This window comes from Actinia tenebrosa, unplaced genomic scaffold (genome assembly GCF_029948245.1).
Source record: "Actinia tenebrosa isolate PJP-AT-01 unplaced genomic scaffold, QUT_ActTen_1.0 PGA_scaffold9__36_contigs__length_13948895, whole genome shotgun sequence".
NCBI classification, from domain to species: domain Eukaryota; kingdom Metazoa; phylum Cnidaria; class Anthozoa; order Actiniaria; family Actiniidae; genus Actinia; species Actinia tenebrosa.
Genome location: NW_028292586.1, coordinates 11,704,457 through 11,723,368, shown reverse-complemented (window position 1 = coordinate 11,723,368; position 18,912 = coordinate 11,704,457). Strand labels below are relative to the sequence as shown.

Sequence of the window (18,912 nt, the reverse complement as noted above, 5' to 3'; positions counted from 1 at the left end):
TTATTTGGCTCTTCATGGTAAATTAATCGTAATATAACGGCGCCACCCGGCTAGCTCAGTTGGTAAGAGCGTCGGTCTGTTGTGCGGAAGGTCGTGGTTAAAGCCTCGGCCGAACCAACACTAAGGGTCTTAAAATAACTAAGGAGAAGGTGCTGCCTTTGTAATTAAGAGTGCATGTCAGCAAAAATCAAACAAATTCGATATTTCGCGGCCACGGTTGAAAAATTGATTTTGCTCAAATTTTGTCCAGATGTACTTTATTATATCACAAAATGCACTGCATAGTTTTTTAAGGAAAATATATTTTTATTTTTGAGAAAATGCCGTTTTAAAAAGCCCTCCCGAAATCGCCATTTTAGCGGCCAAAATTTGCGTTGAGTTTACCGACCGAGTTCGGTACAAAAATCGATTCTAATCAACTTAAAATCCCTAAAACCGTGTTCTATGCTATATAAATATCCGGTTACGTGACTTACAGGAAATTTGAGTTACTTTTTGTGACATAAATAATCTTAGTTTTAAGACTCGTGATTCTAGGTGATTGACGATATCCCCCAAACAAAATCGATTTTCACCATGCGATAAAGCTCCAAATCCAACAAGCTTCCGAGGGTTAGTTCTTTAAGAAACAAGCTTTCAATCGATGTAAACATTTCTTTGGGCAAACAAATATTTGTTACGCGACAGGTCATTCAAATCTTCAATTTTTGACCTTTCGAAGTCATACGCCATAATTTCCCATCACTCACAAAATCAAAGAATCTCGCCTGGCTAATCTCTTATTCTTACTGTTTTACCTTTACAGGCCAAAAAATACACTTGTTATAGCATTTCTTACCTTTTTAAGGCGAAAATGTGGTCTATTAACCTCGGTATTCGTTATAATGGTATCACAAGTCTTGACCATTATCTGTCAGTTGATACCTTCCGTTTACTATCCAATATGTCAACGGTTCAGCGCTTACTAAACGGCGTTTAAAACCCTTGTCGAACAGTCAAGATTGTTTTCCTTTTTATCTGAAGTTCTACGATATCATAATATATCAATATGATTTCAAAATTTATGGTACAGCTGAATTTCCGTATCGAATTTAGAGTACGTAAATAAATGGCCTGGGATTATATGCTAATCATAGACTACGACTTTCTAGGGTAGGGACGGTATGTCCCATTTGCCTTTCTCTGACATCCCAGCGCTTACTAAAAGTGATTTAAAGCCTCTGATTAACTGTTAGATCGGTCGATGTTGTTAATATACCCCAATGATATATATCGTTTGCTGGATATCGTCATCATCAGGAACATATCAAACTTTCCACATAGAAAAGTTGTCCTTCCGCTCGAGACGTTTCTTTTACCATATAAGGAATGTACTTACCATATTTGGAAATTGGAATATACTTTTCTTCACTAAATAGGCGAATTTCTGGCTCAAAACTGCTCAAAATTACAGTAAATCGAGTGAAAACATCACTAACTAGACAGCCATCTTGGTGTTGGCCGAAAAAGGACTGGAAATGTGTAGGGGAGGGGAGCGTGGTTTGTCACCACAGGAAGCCCGCGAACGACAACAATTGTTTGATATGCTGTAAAATAATATAATTTGCGTTTCTGTACTACACAGGGAGCCCGATTCCCTGGGAATCAAATGATTTTACAATACAATACGATACAATACATCTTTATTCACATTTCCTTTTGTGTTACATTACATTAAATTATATATTTAGATCATTGAAAAGAAAATACTTATTTGGTCAAATAAATAAAGCTAAATATGAAGTTGTAATGAGAGGAAATGCCTGGAGCCTAAATAAACCATATAGTTTCCTAGTTAGACCCTAGTCATGTTTTGTGTCAGTTTGATGTAGGCAATAAACACGAGGAAACAAAATTAAATAATATACAAACAGTAGACAGACAACGACAAAAAGATCGATTAGTGATGTGACATGCATTTACAACTGAGTTGGGTATTACATATCGCGATCGAAAGATAAACAAAGCTGAAATCGGTTTTAGATATTCTACGAACTCAAACATTTCAACAGCTTGTCGTGAAATTGCTTTTTACTGCCGTCAGTGAAGAACATAAAAGGTACCGCCTGACTTTTTTTGATTGAAGGCAGCAGGAAAAAAAAAAAAAAAAAAATTCCAGCTTGTGTTCATTGACTATCGAAAACCGCAGTTATTAATTAGCGATGGTTTAGTGCAGATATTGTAAAGAAAATGGAAGCTGCGTGTTGTTCGTTTAGGTCTATCGTCGGTAGTTCTTGTGGTTTTGATGCCAAAGATCGAAAGCGCCAAACCCAAATTGTACCATTGTTGTCCTGTACAAAAGATATCGCAAGACACTTGTCCACCCTGAGTTTTTCAGGTCCTGAAAATGAGATAGATCTGATATTGTCTAGAGTAGCATTGTATGACAAGTCGAAGGAGAGCATCAAATCGATGACCATCTGCCCTTATCATCGCGCGACGCTTGGGATAAGCTGGACCAGAGGAGGAGGTACAATATGTAGAGTTCCGCAGGAGATTTCAGACCATGGAAAGGGTAAAGGAACCTGGCCTAAAGGTGATCGAGGTTTAGGCAAGCAAGAATCATCTATTATATTACGCAATACTGGCGTGTTTGTCGCTCCTGGATCAGGTAAGTTTTTTTCAAAGAACATATATAACTAGTGACTGTTCATAAGTTGCTCAGTACTGTCTCTTTACGTTAATATATACATCGATATTATTTCAGGTATTTGCAAGAAATGCCGATATCTGATTAAAACAATGGAAAGTAAAGATTCCTCAAAGTCAGATGTCATAGCTATGGGTGAACAGATGAAAGAGTTGTAAGACAATTTGTCATGCGATTATCATTTACACGTACATACTGCCAGGTAAAGAAGTGAGGTCATTTGAAGGTGCTTGAAGTAATTATTTACAAGTGCGGTATTTTACGGATCAGTCGTCATTCTTCACATTTTTTTATCAGTACCAAGACTACACGCTTAAGATATATTTCATATGCAGGTACTTACGCTTTAGCTATTTAGAATTTTTCTTATTCATCTTATGAAACTGATGCCATGGCACAGGAAGCCCACCCAAACGACAAGAAAAGCTACACAAATTTTAAAGAATCAATCCCCTCCTACTCACACAAACTTTAACATTTAGAACATTTACTTTACAGGAAGACGATGAGGTAACCCTTAAAGCCAGCGCACAAAGTCCAGCTTTTCAGAGCCCACCAAATACTACTATACCTGAAACACCATGCACAGCCTATGAACCCCCAGGACGCTCGCTATCAACAGAAACGGAGGACAAAGACAACTCAGAGCCAATGTCAAGAGAACTGCTAAATTCATTTTTAGCCGCAAGGGACATAAGTCCTATTAGAAACCAGCTGACTACACCATGGGATGAAGCTTCGCAAAGAACTAAGCGACGCTATTCGCGTAAAGCAAAGCAGGTTGTCTTTGCAGCTTTAGAAGAGATTGCGCCTGAAAGCTCAGAAATGTTGTTCAGTGTATTACAGTCATCTGGGCAAAAGGATGAGAACGTTGATAAATCGCTGATGGAGGCTCTTGTTGAATGTTTCAATAACGCAAGTCATTGGAGCACAAGAAGGCAGATCTTGTCGATAATGGCAGATAAGATGCCCTATTCAGCGTTGAAAAACTGGATTCCCGATCTCTCCAGATACAGGTTTAATGTGGCCCGCCACCACGCATTGCTTCATGGAAGAGGTACTCCCGTTACCATTACAAAGAGCCCCCGTATTTATGTGTCAACTGAGAAACTTAACCACTTTTTGACTTTTATCACAAGTGGTCAAGTGATCCAAGATTTGCCGTTTGGAGAAAAGACATTGAAGTTATCTAGCAATACAAAGATCACAGTCCCAAATGTTGTAAGGACATTAATACCTGAACAGGTGGTGCAGCAATACACTACCTATTGTCAAGAAACCTGTTTTGAACCAATAAGCCGTAGCAGTTTATGTAGAGTGTTGAGTGTATGTAGTGCTTCCGTAAGGAAGTCACTACAAGGACTTGACTATTTTTCTGCCGATGGTGCTCAAGCCTTTGATGAAATGGAGGAAGTAGTTCAAAAGCTTGGAGATGAGTACGGAAAAGGTCATTCCTGGGCAAAGAATCAAATCAATAAATTGAAAATTGCAAAGCGCTATTTGAAAAGTGATTACAAGGTATGTAAATCATAGGCGGGTCCAGGATTTTGGTTGATGTTAAAACGATAACATCAAATCTTTGATATTTGCAGGTTCATGTGTCAAAAAGCTCACGAGTCCCCGACCACTGTAGAGCGCACGCTCTCAGTCATGAAAGTGATTCGGATTTCACCACTAAATGTGACCATCAGCACGACCTAAAATGTGACCGGTGTGAGCTGATTCCATCTGTGTTTGATGAAGTTCATTCGGCTTTGGAGGATCTGGCCATTGACAATGAAGAGAAGAAAGAGATGATGTATGTCATCACCCAATCAAAGAAAAATATCCAAGCCTGGAAAGCCCACCTGCTGCGTGCTATCAATCAAGATGAAGCCCGGTTGAACGTTCTTCAGAGTCTGGGTCCAACCTCAGTACATGTAGTATTAGACTGGGCTATGAAGTTTCTCCCAAGGAAATACCGTGAAAGCCAATCTGATTGGTATGGAAAGAAAGGTATTTCTTGGCACATTGCAGTAGCTACAACAAAAAGAGAAGGTCAGTTGGAAATGTTGACATTCGTCCATGTTTTCAAAAGCTGTACCCAGGACAGCTATTCAGTAATGGCTATCATTGATGATGTTGTGGGGCAACTGAAAACTGAAAGGCCTGAGCTCGAGGAGGTATTTCTAAGGCAGGACAATGCCGGCTGTTACCACAGCGCATTCAACTTACTGGCCATGAAAGAAATAGCCAAAAACCACAAAGTTAAATTAAGGGTCGATTTTTCAGACCCTCAGGGCGGTAAAGGGTCATGTGACCGAAAAGCTGCCACCATAAAGAACCACATCAAGGCATACTTGAACTCTGGAAAAGATGTCGAAACAGCAGAACAGATGAAAATAGCCATCGAATCATTGAGTGGTGTCAATGGAGTAAGAGCTATGCTATGCGATCCCCCTTCAATCCCAAATTTAGTGCCTTTGAAATGGGATGGAGTTAGCTTCATCAACAACATCTCCTACAATAAGAATGGCATGAAAGTATGGAGAGAGTATGGCATTGGCGAGGGTAAGACCTTGAAATGGAGTGCATTTAGCCTGCCAAAAAGTATTCTTTTGCCAAAACTAAGCGTCATTAAAGAAGCTACTCCCCCTAAAGCCACTTTTACAGAGGTAACTGCAAGAAAGAGACCAGCAGCAAAATCTAAAAGTATCGAGACCCAGCCTACGCATACGGATGCTGAAAGCTCCAGCTCAGAAGATGAAGAGCAAACGACAAAGCTGTTTCCATGTCCCGACGACGGCTGCATTAAATCGTTCCAGCGTTTTTCATCTCTTCAACGCCATCTTGACGTCGGTAAGCATAAATATGTAATGGAAAGCGAAACACTTCTAGACAAGGCGATGCTGTCATACGCCGTAAAACTTGACCAAGGAGATGCGTCATTGGAGAACCAGCCACTTGAAGAACCAAGTACTTCCCGCACATTGGCATATGGCGATGCTCTATCAAAAGGCTGGGCATTGAAGTCATCCACTGTCCAAAGGAAACGCTTGAACAAAGCTCAAAAGGACTATCTTACCAAGATGTTCGATCTTGGAGAGCAGACAGGGCACAAAGTGGATGCTAACACCGTATCTAATTCTATGAGAAAGGCAAGAAACCTTGATGGCTCTTTTATGTTTAATTCAAGTGAGTACCTCACACCAAAGCAGATAAAAAGTTTTTTCTCACGTCTTGCTAAGAAAAGAAGGGAGGTTAAAGTGGATGACGTGGACTTAGAAGACGAGATGGAGGAAGATGAGGAGGCAAGGCTCGACGAGGAAGAGTTTGAAGAGCTTGCACACAACATAATTAAGGAAATCGGACTCGGTCATCCCATCATGTTTGAAGCTCACAATCTCTGCGAACTAGCTACAAGCTCGAAGCTTTCAAAGTTCTCCATAGCAATGCTGCAAGAAATATGCACTTTTTATGAGCAGGATACCTCTTCAATCAAGGGAACAAGAAAACAGCAATATGTTGATTTGCTTATGGAGTTAATTGGCAATTGCAGCCGTAAAAGGTAGTTATTTCTTTGATCTGTCTTATTGTTTGTTTATAATCATCATCATCATCATCATCATCATTATTATTTCATAGCTTAACCTCCCCCTCCCCCCCCCCCCCCCCCCCCCCCCCCCCCCCAATTTCTTCCCCGCCGCCAATTGGGCTTCCTGTGTACACAGTTTCTGTAACTAATTCAAATTATATTATTTTGCAGATCATGAACTATGACTTTGACGATATAAGCCGATCTAACAGTTAATCAGAGGCTTTAAATCACTTTTAGTAAGCGCTGGGATGTCAGAGAAAGGCAAATGGGACATACCGTCCCTACCCTAGAAAGTCGTAGTCTATGATTAGCATATAATCCCAGGCCATTTATTTACGTACTCTAAATTCGATACGGAAATTCAGCTGTACCATAAATTTTGAAATCATATTGATATATTATGATATCGTAGAACTTCAGATAAAAAGGAAAACAATCTTGACTGTTCGACAAGGGTTTTAAACGCCGTTTAGTAAGCGCTGAACCGTTGACATATTGGATAGTAAACGGAAGGTATCAACTGACAGATAATGGTCAAGACTTGTGATACCATTATAACGAATACCGAGGTTAATAGACCACATTTTCGCCTTAAAAAGGTAAGAAATGCTATAACAAGTGTATTTTTTGGCCTGTAAAGGTAAAACAGTAAGAATAAGAGATTAGCCAGGCGAGATTCTTTGATTTTGTGAGTGATGGGAAATTATGGCGTATGACTTCGAAAGGTCAAAAATTGAAGATTTGAATGACCTGTCGCGTAACAAATATTTGTTTGCCCAAAGAAATGTTTACATCGATTGAAAGCTTGTTTCTTAAAGAACTAACCCTCGGAAGCTTGTTGGATTTGGAGCTTTATCGCATGGTGAAAATCGATTTTGTTTGGGGGATATCGTCAATCACCTAGAATCACGAGTCTTAAAACTAAGATTATTTATGTCACAAAAAGTAACTCAAATTTCCTGTAAGTCACGTAACCGGATATTTATATAGCATAGAACACGGTTTTAGGGATTTTAAGTTGATTAGAATCGATTTTTGTACCGAACTCGGTCGGTAAACTCAACGCAAATTTTGGCCGCTAAAATGGCGATTTCGGGAGGACTTTTTAAAACGGCATTTTCTCAAAAATAAAAATATTTTTTCCTTAAAAAACTATGCAGTGCATTTTGTGATATAATAAAGTACATCTGGACAAAATTTGAGCAAAATCGATTTTTCAACCGTGGCCGCTTCTTGTTCGATTTTTACTGACATGCACTCTTAAATCTGCAAATGGATAGACCTTCAAGTCTTCTCGGACAAGGACTTAAAACCGTAGGCCCTGTCTCCCAACCCTTTCTAACCTACAGTAAAAACGGGAACATAAGAGAACCTGTTGAATTATTCGCTAATAAGAGTATGAGATTGTCTCCCGGTTCAACAGCCTATCCCAATCTGCAGGCATTAATACTAACTTATTATTAACAAATTACTCATGATTGTAAGCTGCACGGCTGCTACTAGCGCCTAAAATTCGCGTGAGCCCGCAAAGTCCTCCACTGGTCATGATTGTGAAGCGCATTGAGACCATGTAAAAATGCGTTATATAAGAAGCCCGTTATTATTATTATTATTATTATTATTATTATTATTATTATTATTATTATTATTATTATTATTATTATACTGAACAAGGCAGCAGTCTTTCAATCAACGAAGACAAACGAACCCAGCAGTCCAGTAGACCTCTCTGACGGCTACGAGACGACGAAAACATCAATGCAATAGATATAGATGCTCTCCTAAACATATCCCTATTTGGATCGCAATTTATTATCCCTTAAGAGCGACTGTCTGTAAAAATCAAACATACGGCGGAAAGGCTCAAATTTTCGAATTCGCTCTACTTTTGGATTTTAGTAGTGCATGATGAAGGAAAAAACGCTGTGTGGTTAGTTTTGAAAAATACTTTTTTGTTTTCGAGAAATAGGGAAAAATCGGTTTGAGCTCCAGGGACGATTTTCGCTGCCAAAAGATGGCTGAAAATTGCTTACTTTCGCTTGGTCCGTGTATCAAAACTATTAATCCAAATAGCCTTCTAATACTTTCTGCCAAAAGCACAACTCTTATTTGCTCAATTAAGAGTAGTTTCATAAAAATCGAACAACTCAGAATTATTTTACACAATAAAAAGCAATGGGCACTGAGTTACAATGCTGGTCAGTGCATCTCGAAAACTGCGAGTTTCCCTATGTGCCATCCTTCCAAATCTTATGAAATTATAGTCAACAACTATTGGGAAACTACTCTTTTGAAAAATGTATTTTTTATTTTGGGGAAATAATTGTGCGCTTTTTGCGAGAGCTTTTATTTTGACTCATTAAATATGCAGAAATCATTGTTTGGCGATTGCGTGACTAAAGACTTCTCGAAATAAATTCCCTTGAAACATCATTGTTTTTCAAATCTAGTCTATACAAATAAAAGAAAACATTAACATACTAACCTTCAACACGAAAAGGTCTTTTCCGTTGCTCCATTCATCGGAGTTATCAAGAAATTAGAATTGGCAACCGTGGCGTTGGCTTGTTTTATGCAACCGATTTCCGAAAATACCATCTATCAGTACCAGTCGACATGCACAGTTCGTGTTTCTTTACAAACAACTAGTCAGATTTCAATAAGAAATATACAGAATAGTATACTAAATTCGATTCCTACAGAGTCCAGTAGGTTATTCTAGCTTCACTGGCAAGTTGTTTAGTTGTTACAGTTGGCGCGAGAAAAGAGCGTACCGTAGTTTCTTCCGGTTCTGTCCATACCCTAATGGTCTTGGAATTTTATGTATTATCCTTGGCAAGAAAAAGAGTCGAGATATACATTATTATGCCATTTTAACATTAAAAGCCCTTTGTGAGCAATTTTAAAAGTGGTTCTCTCAATAGATTATGGTGGAGTCGGCTAGGGGCACCTGTGAGAACTACTATGCCATACTGCTTCGTTTTGATATATTTCATTAAATAATTTTGTTTCCTGTGATTAGTTCCTGCACTAGATTTCTCTTTAAGAAGCCAGCTTGTTGCAAGAGAAATTCCTGTTTTCTTTCTTTCTCCTTCGTTAAAGAACAGTGGTCGGTGCACTATGGTCCCACAACACGATCTGCACGCTGGAATGCTGTCTCGGTATAAGTTTATGACAGTTACTCGCAAACAATTGCCGATCGATCTGTTAAATATTACAGACCAATTTATCAACGCGCTACTGACTAGTAGTTCTTGGAAGAAATAGCCAAAGGTGGATCCCTGGCCTTATACTGTTCTGTATATTTCTTATTGAAATCTGACAAGTTACTGATAGATGGTATTTTCGGAAATCGGTTGCATAAAACAAGCCAACGCCACGGTTGCCAATTCTAATTTCTTGATAACTCCGATGAATGGAGCAACGGAAAAGACCTTTTCGTGTTGAAGGTTAGTATGTTAATGTTTTCTTTTATTTGTATAGACTAGATTTGAAAAACAATGATGTTTCAAGGGAATTTATTTCGAGAAGTCTTTAGTCACGCAATCGCCAAACAATGATTTCTGCATATTTAATGAGTCAAAATAAAAGCTCTCGCAAAAAGCGCACAATTATTTCCCCAAAATAAAAAATACATTTTTCAAAAGAGTAGTTTCCCAATAGTTGTTGACTATAATTTCATAAGATTTGGAAGGATGGCACATAGGGAAACTCGCAGTTTTCGAGATGCACTGACCAGCATTGTAACTCAGTGCCCATTGCTTTTTATTGTGTAAAATAATTCTGAGTTGTTCGATTTTTATGAAACTACTCTTAATTGAGCAAATAAGAGTTGTACTTTTGGCAGAAAGTATTAGAAGGCTATTTGGATTAATAGTTTTGATACACGGACCAAGCGAAAGTAAGCAATTTTCAGCCATCTTTTGGCAGCGAAAATCGTCCCTGGAGCTCAAACCGATTTTTCCCTATTTCTCGAAAACAAAAAAGTATTTTTCAAAACTAACCACACAGCGTTTCTTCCTTCATCATGCACTACTTTAGGTCTGCAGAGATATTAGTACACGCTCTGGTTACGTCTCGATTGGATTTTGGAAATGCACTGTTACATGGACAACCAAACACTCTGCTAGAGCGAATTCAGAAGGTTCAAAATGCAGCAGCACGAGTAGTTACCCTAACAAAGAAAAGAGACCATATAACACCTATAATGTTCAAGCTACATTGGTTGCCGATCAAGGAAAGAATTAAGTATAAGATACTGCTAATTACTTATAAGGCTTTAGCTGGATTAGCACCACAGTATATTACTGATCTTTTAGAAGTTTACACACCTAGGCGTACTCTAAGATCAGCATCAGATAAGAAATTAGTAGTTCCAATTTATAGCTTAGAATCGTATGGCAAACGCTCATTTTCTATCTCTGCGCCTACATTATGGAATGACCTGCCACAGAATATAAGACTATGCCAATCTTTAGAATGCTTTAAGTCTAAATTGAAAACGCATCTGTTTAAATCGGTATATAGCGATTTTATTTAAGCCACGTCAAAAACTAGAGCACTTTTTGATTATTTATATATTTTTAGGAATTATTTAGGGATATTATTGCAATTTTATTAATATTTTATTAAGTAATTTTAAGGTACTTTAGCTCTTGATTTAATTTTTCTTTTTTAGGTCTAGTATTTTTTAGGATAATTTAGTTTTGAATTTATTGTAAAGCGCCACTGGACATTTATGGAAGAGGCGCTATATAAGAAATATTTATTATTATTATTATTACTAAAATCCAAAAGTAGAGCGAATTCGAAAATTTGAGCCTTTCCACATATTTCTGATTTTGTTTGATTTTTACAGACAGTCGCTCTTAAAGTGTATCGCTATTTCCCGAATGTCCCTATTATCACTGATATAACTTTCGAACTTTACTTCCACCTCCTTCCCCGAGGGTACTCTTGCCGTTTAGGGTAGGGATGTGTCGCGGAGCTCTCTGAACCCTGACCCTGTTCCAGAGTAATATTGCTGAAACCATCCCCTGTTCCGGTATTGCGAAAATAGATACTATGAGCCAGCGAGGAGAGAGCGCGATTTCATATACCCTGTCCCAGAGCAATTTTATATATGTATTCCAGGGCAGTATCGCTGAAAACCATACCTTGTTTTGCGGAACATACCCGTATTTTTGAGTCGAGTTTTCTGTTACGGACCCCGAGAGAAAATTTAGCGGCTGCAAGTAATTGCGGGCTTACCATAAACCAAGAAACGAAACGAAACGACACAATAAAATGCGAAACGAGGATTTCGCATTTTACAGATCTGTAAAATGCGAAACGACAGACTGTAAAATGCGAAATGTATATTCAGTTTAAAATATATAAATAGATGAAAGTGAAACTGGATATAAACTTAACGATTGTGTTACCTGAGGCTTTGCGATCCCATGTTTAACTGTCCCATGTTTTACTTTGAATGTCTGTGGGAAGAACAATGTAAACTTTCGTTTACAGTTTAACTCAGTTCAACTCGTGTCGTTGTGGCGCCATTTTGAATGCACAGGGACCCCAATCGAATCATAATATATGACACCAGAGAAAAATTTTTTATAAACATGTGGTTAAGTCAAAATTGATACTCAAAGTGATATTCATGCTAATGACATTTTTCTATTACAGCTGTTATTCAGCACCAGACGCACCAGACTGTTATAACTCGACGGCAAAACATAAGGAAAACGCTTCAAAGAATTTTAAACGCCATACTTCTCTTACCTCATTGAAATAAGTTCAAAAGTAAAACCTTTGGCGCTAAATTTTTTTCTCTGGTGTCATATATTATGATTCGATTGGGGTCCCGGTGCATTCAAAATGGCGCCACAACAACACGAGTTGAACTGAGTTAAACTGTAAACGAAAGTTTACATTGTTCTTCCCACAGACATTCAAAGTAAAACATGGGACAGTTAAACATGGGATCGCAAAGCCTCAGGTAACACAATCGTTAAGTTTATATCCAGTTTCACTTTCATCTATTTATATATTTTAAACTGAATATACATTTCGCATTTTACAGTCTGTCGTTTCGCATTTTACAGATCTGTAAAATGCGAAATGACGGTTTCGCATTTTACAGATTTGTAAAGTGCGAAATCCTCGTTTCGCATTTTATTGTGTCGTTTCGTTTCGTTTCGTTTCGTGGTTTATGGTAAGCCGTAATTGCGCGGCAATCCAAGGGTCGGATTTTGCGATAGTTATCCGATATAACTCATTAGTTGCAAAGTTAGAAGAGCAGCGAAACTTGACAAAAATTTAGATATTTAAAGAGCCTTAAAGAATTACATCAGATAGGGTTTTCTATATCGAAATCCTAATTTCCTAGTTGTGTTAACTTTGACGATCCTGGACTGAAATTCTTCTACGTCACTAAATTAATCATTATTTTGCTGTTCTTATTGGTATCGTAACAAATGCTGAAGCCTGAATGTGACCATAGCAGTTTCCACATCCAGAGCTTTATACCTTTAGAGCTATCTTGATTTCAATGTAGTTTTTAAGAAAAGTATTTGTATATTTTATTTGTGATCGGCTCGCTCTTGAAGCCGAACTAAGAAATGAGAATGTAAACAATACAGGTCATTTGCATAATTCAGCTCAAAAGATGCTAGCGACTAGCTTTATGAAAAGCTGCTAAACGATACTAAAATTAAATCTAGAAAAGGAAAATGCACTAATATGTGTTCACAGAAGTTCCAAAGACAATATTGGTGACATTTCAATGATCTCCTGAATTTTAAAAATTTATTTAGTACTTCTTACGTGGATGTATTCAGTGTACGATCAATGCGTCATAACGTGGTAAGTAAGAAAGAAGCTCCTTTGCAACACAAAGCATGTGCCCGCGGAATTACAATCGGAAAAAGTTAGTAGATTAAGTGACTGGGAAAAGAATGTTTTTTAGTGTTCTCAAGATACTACCTTGGTTTTGAGCGGTTAAGTTTGAACTTCGGCTGTTTTGCAATTGATACGAAAGGTCAAAGTATGCGGTATTCGGAGAAGATTATCTCCCTATAAATTTTGTTACAATAAAAATTAATAATTCAGCTAACAGTTCTAAGGCACAAAAATAATCGTTCAAAGTTTGGTTACGAAAGACCTTTTGGTTTTTGTTTGAACGAATTTTGATATTAACTAATTTCACGCTCTCGTGTCCCGTTAAATGGCCAAATTCGTTTTTCGCTCTTTAAAAAATGAAAAAAGATTTCCCCCAAAAAAACATTTGTACCAGTGACAAGCCCAATAGTAGGCTTTCTTCAGGCAAAGTTTGAGGTAGGGCGATTCTATTTTTGGGTCATTTCCAGCTTTACTCGATCCTTGCACGCACAGCCTCTTGGTTTCTTGCCATTTCTTCAAGACATAGGACCCTGCTGACCTTTCCTGTCCACACAGATTGTTAAAGGGCGCAATCTTTCCTATCATCACGAGTTTTAGGTTTAAGCTTTAAGAGACATTTCATGATTTTTTAAAGCAATTTTTTTGGAGGTTCCGACTGATCGTACATTGAGGCTTGAATGATAATCGAATAAAATGGAACACAAAAGTAATGCCGCCGTGCAAGGAACAAAACGCTCGTTCGTTTTTTTTAAAAACGCGTGACACAGATAAATGAAACGCATGATAAGTTTTATTTAAACACGTTTTCTACCAGTGACAGTGGGCTCCCTGTAAAAGATTGCAGCAAGCTGGATTCACAAAGTCCACGCAGCCAAGGATCAGAACAATAAGTGCTACACCTGGCAAAGTATGAGTTTTGCTTTTAAATGTTCTCCAGCATTGTTCGTCAGTTGCTTTTTCTTTGCTTCTTATTTTAAACATTTTATTTTTCGAAGAGCGGTGGTACACTGATCCAGAACGCCCTTCCACCCTTTCTTTTAGAAACTAATTAAATAATTGCATCATCTCAAACTCTAAGAAGAAGACCACTAATTTTTGAAATGCATGCAAACCCTATGAAATGAATCAGTGATAGATTGTGGCAATTCTACTTTTATTTTATACATTTTCCAAAACTAACAAGAGTAAAGCAAAAACAAGAAACATATCAAAACATGTTTGTTTTTATTCGTACGTGTCTGAGTTTTAATTGCATGCCAACCAACTAATCAAATACATAACAATCAATCTTGAGGTGCGAACTAATTTTAGCAGAAATATAGGCACAACAGCTTCAAGTAGAACTCAGTGGAATAAGATATAATTCAGATTGGTATAATTCAAGATTCAGAGAGAAACAAGATGTAACCCTACAGTTTACAAATAATTCAAACATCTATTGGACTGTGCATACATTTTCCAAAACTAAAAAGAGTCATGTTTATTTTTATTCGTAAACTGGATTCACAAAGTCCATATTGAATCCTAAATGCAAAATGAAGATGGTCTTCTATCTCAGCTGTGCTGGCAATGACCAAAACGCCTTTCCGCCCTCTCTCCTATAAACTAATTAAAGAATTGCATATATCTCAAACTCTAAGAAGAAGACCACTAGTTTTTGAAATACATGCAAAGGCATATGAAATGTCTTCCAAGATTCAGAGAGAAACAAGATGTAACCCTACAGTTCACAAATAATTCAAACATCTATTGGACTGTGCATACATTTTCCAAAACTAAAAAGGGTCAACAAAAAAACAAGAAATATAACAAAACATGTTTATTTTTATTCGTAAACTGGATTCACAAAGTCCATATTGAATCCTAAATGCAAAATGAAGATGGTCTTCTATCTCAGCTGTGCTGGCAATGACCAAAACGCCTGTCCACCCTCTCTCCTATAAACTAATTAAAGAATTACATATATCTCAAACTCTAAGAAGAAGACCACTAATCTTTGAAATACATGCAAAGGCCTATGAAATGTCATCCAAGATTCAGAGAGAAACAAGATGTAACCCTACAGTTCACAAATAATTCAAACATCTATTGGACTGTGCATACATTTTCCAAAACTAACAAGAGTCAGGAAAAAAACAAGAAATATAACAAAACATGTTTATTTTTATTCGTAAGCTGGATTTACAAAGTCCATATTGAATTCTAAATGCAAAATGAGGATGGTCTTCTACATATCCCAGGCATGCCACCAGGGATCGGAACGCCCTTCACCCTCTCTTCTAGAAACTAATTAAAGAATTGCATAATCTTATGTTAAAACTCTAATATAAATGACCGCTAATATAAATGTAGGCACTGTCTAAAAGCGGAGCTCATAATAGCACAAGGAGCCCAATTTAGATGAAACTTAATAATGAAAATAAAATCAGGCAAAAAATCTTCATTTTTTTTCCATCAAGAAGAATATAACGTCCCCCATTAGGAAAACCATGAAGCGAAAAAATCAAGTGGAAATGCACTACATCGTTTTCTTTGCACGAGTCTATGTTTTCGACTTTAGTGTTCTACCACTTAGGAATTTTGTCACATGTACACAGCCCACCACCGTCCACCCCAGGGGCTAGTTTTGTTCTTGAAAAATTCTTTTACAAAGTTTTGCATGGCCGACATCTTTGTTAATTTTACTTGAAAAACGAGCGATAACTATACAGATAATTCATTAAAATCCAAATTTCGGAGATTATATAACTTTTTATGGACAAACGAACATGGCATATAAAGACAGACTAGAAAACTGCTTAAGAAAAGATGAACAAAATATAAGCTTACTTTTACTTCTTTTACATGACAATGTTTGGTTATCCATATTAAGAGTTTAGGTTTTTATTGAAGAACCGTATTTTTACCGCAATGATATTAAGGGGAAAAAATGATTTGGTAGCATCAGAGAGAAAAATAGCTGGAGATCATTAACTAACTAAACTTGTGAAATGAAGGTCCTGAATGTAGAAACCAAATGTTTCATCAGTTAAAAAATAGTTTTCTGATCCTAATTCTTCATTAAGATATTTCAATTCCTTTTATATAAGCCTTTTAAGTTAAAACTACTTTTCGATAAGCTTGAAAGCTAAGTAATGGTAATTGAACTGAGTGGAGTGCAATTTGAATAGGAAATCGCACGATCTTCTCGTACAATTTGGAAATTAATAGACACAAGTAATGTTTTGAAAGTTCTTGTAACTGCACGAGCCTTTAGGCGAGTACAATATATTAAAGAACTTTCAAAACATTACGAGTTTCTATTAATTCCAAATTGTACGAGAAGATCGTGCGATTTTTTGCTTATAGTTCACTCAACAAAATTTCAGTAAAAAATGCAAAGCGACGCCGTTCATCGTTGTCTATTTGGCGGCCGATTTCCAGTCCATCGTGCAACTGAAATGCATAAAAAAGATTAGTTCTTACGGCTTTAAAATTTTATTTCTGCTTTTTAAGTACAAAATGATAGAAAATAATTGTTTTGACATTGTTTTGGCCGTGTTGCCATAGTAAGACATTTTCACTGAGAGGCTGACCACTCATTGTCCAGGATAGGGAATTAAGATATGGGAAACGCGATTCCGGAGACAACCAGCATCGCTTACAGTACCTCTTACGCCCTGTGAAGGAACTACTTAAAGGCGAGTGACCAATTACGAAGTTCGTCGTTTGTCTGATAGGTCTGAGGTAGAGAGGTGCCGTAGGTGGGGATTCTTTCGTCGGCATAGTGGCAGCCGAGAGAGCACATACGGCGAGATCGGAGTTCATGACTTTGCCGCATTGGGAGTAGTATTCTGCTGTTGTTATTGATTTCCATCCCACGTGCCTCGCTACGTCCTCTGGAAATACGCCCAGAAGTGAGAGAATAACTGCGCAGCCGCTACGAAAACTATGAGCGGACTCCCCCTGATAGAGATTCAGGGATTTGGGTAGTTTCGGAGATAAAGTCGTGAAAATTGACGCAGGATTTTGAATTTGGAAAGGAAGCCCGGGGGGGAGAAGTCCGAGTCGTATCTACGCCCTTGAAATCTTCCGTTAAAATGCAAGAAGAAATCCTTAATATTAACTCCTTCTGTGATCCAATTCCTAATGCGTGTGGCGCTTGGATCGGTCAATATGCTATCCCAAGCTAAACGATAATCATGGGTATTCCCCGACACAAAGCTTTCCGGATCGCGCTCAGCATCATTAAGGCATGGCTCTCAGATGAAAAACTGTTTAGCTATATCATAGCCCGTTTTCTACGAATCTTCCCCAAACTTGGCAAGTTAATGTCTTTTGTGAAAAGAAGGAACCTTAGAGCCTTGGTTACCATGGAAACTAAGTCACGTGACCACAAGGCCGCCATCTTGGATTTTTAAACAAGCCGTTTGTAAACGTACCGAAACATCTTTAAAAGTCATGAAAATGCAGATTACTATTCATATTTACAATGCCTATATGGATCTAATTGGATATCTTGGAAATTATTTTAAGTTTAATTTTTAGAATATTTTCTATTTTTTCCAAAAAATTAAAAATATTCTAAAAACTAAACTTAATATAATTTCCAAGATATCCAATTAGATCCATATAGGTATTGCAAATATCAAAAGGAATATGGATTTTCAGGACTTTTGAAGTAGTTGCAATACGATTACAAACGATTTTTTTAAAATCCAAGTTGGCGGCCTTGTGGTCAGGTGACCTGGTTTCCATGGTAACAGATTTACTACTACGAGCCAAATTTGGGAAAGATTCATAGTAAACTGTCAAAGATATGAATAAATAACTGATTTTCCATCACTTCCTCAAAGAGCCATGCCTTGATGGTGCTGAGCGGAATCGGAGCTGAGTAGGTGATGCCGAACAATACCATTGGACACGGTAGCTACAGATGGAAGTGGACCGGCCCAGGTGGTGGGGTTCCCCTCCCAATCACAAATGATTTCCTGATTAGGGTGTGAGCGAGAACGGGCCAAAAGCTCTCCAAAAGACTGAGGAAAAATAATAGCAAAAAAGGCGCGTAGGTAGAACAATCAAAATAAAGGAGGGAAACACCCACCACCGGGCCGGACCAGGAACCCGTCAAAGACAGGTTATACATGTAGGGCGTTGTTTGGAGTACCCTTCTGGTACGGCCAGGTGGGGGAGCAAAAAGTAAAGGCACTACAACACTAAATGAAATTAATTTTAATGGAAGAAACAAAATCAAAAGGGATAACCGACGTTCCGTATTATTACGAACAAGGTAGAAAACTCCAAATGACGAGGTATTAAAGCTAACAAACTGCGATTTCATAAATGCAGTCACAAAAAGCACCAAATACGCATATATATATATCATTATACAATAATTATAATAGTAATAATGAAGTAAATTTTGAGAAACCAACGCAAAGGTTTGTAATAAAGAAAAAAGAAAGGCCTCTTGTTCTTGATAAATGACGGTTATTATCCGAACTTTAAAGAATAGTATACACACTTCTGAAAACACGCCAACTAGGGTCGTTGCGTGAGCCGATATAGCATCAAGACTACTGTTAAATCGCATCAAGACTACTGTTAAAATCAATCGACCAAAAATGACTGAACACTCGGCCGCCACACGGCCAAACAAATTTATAAGGATCGCCACACGACCAAAAAAAACAAATTAAGTCGCCACAAACGACCAAAAATTAGCTGCCTCACGGCCAGACAAATTTAGTAAGGTCGTCACACGACCGAGCAAATATAC

The 18,912-nt window shown here is 37.7% G+C and overlaps 1 protein-coding gene across 1 annotated transcript; it reads left to right on the top strand.

Annotated features, from left to right (window-relative positions):
• The first annotated feature begins 2,229 nt into the window (after window positions 1–2,229).
• Window positions 2,230–4,222, top strand: LOC148904846 (uncharacterized). The gene is made up of 3 exons (XM_089024535.1): window positions 2,230–2,650; window positions 2,747–2,843; window positions 3,133–4,222. Exons 1-3 carry the CDS (start codon window positions 2,230–2,232, stop codon window positions 4,220–4,222), a joined length of 1,608 nt encoding a protein of 535 aa, XP_088880661.1.
• Window positions 4,223–18,912: the final 14,690 nt, after the last annotated feature.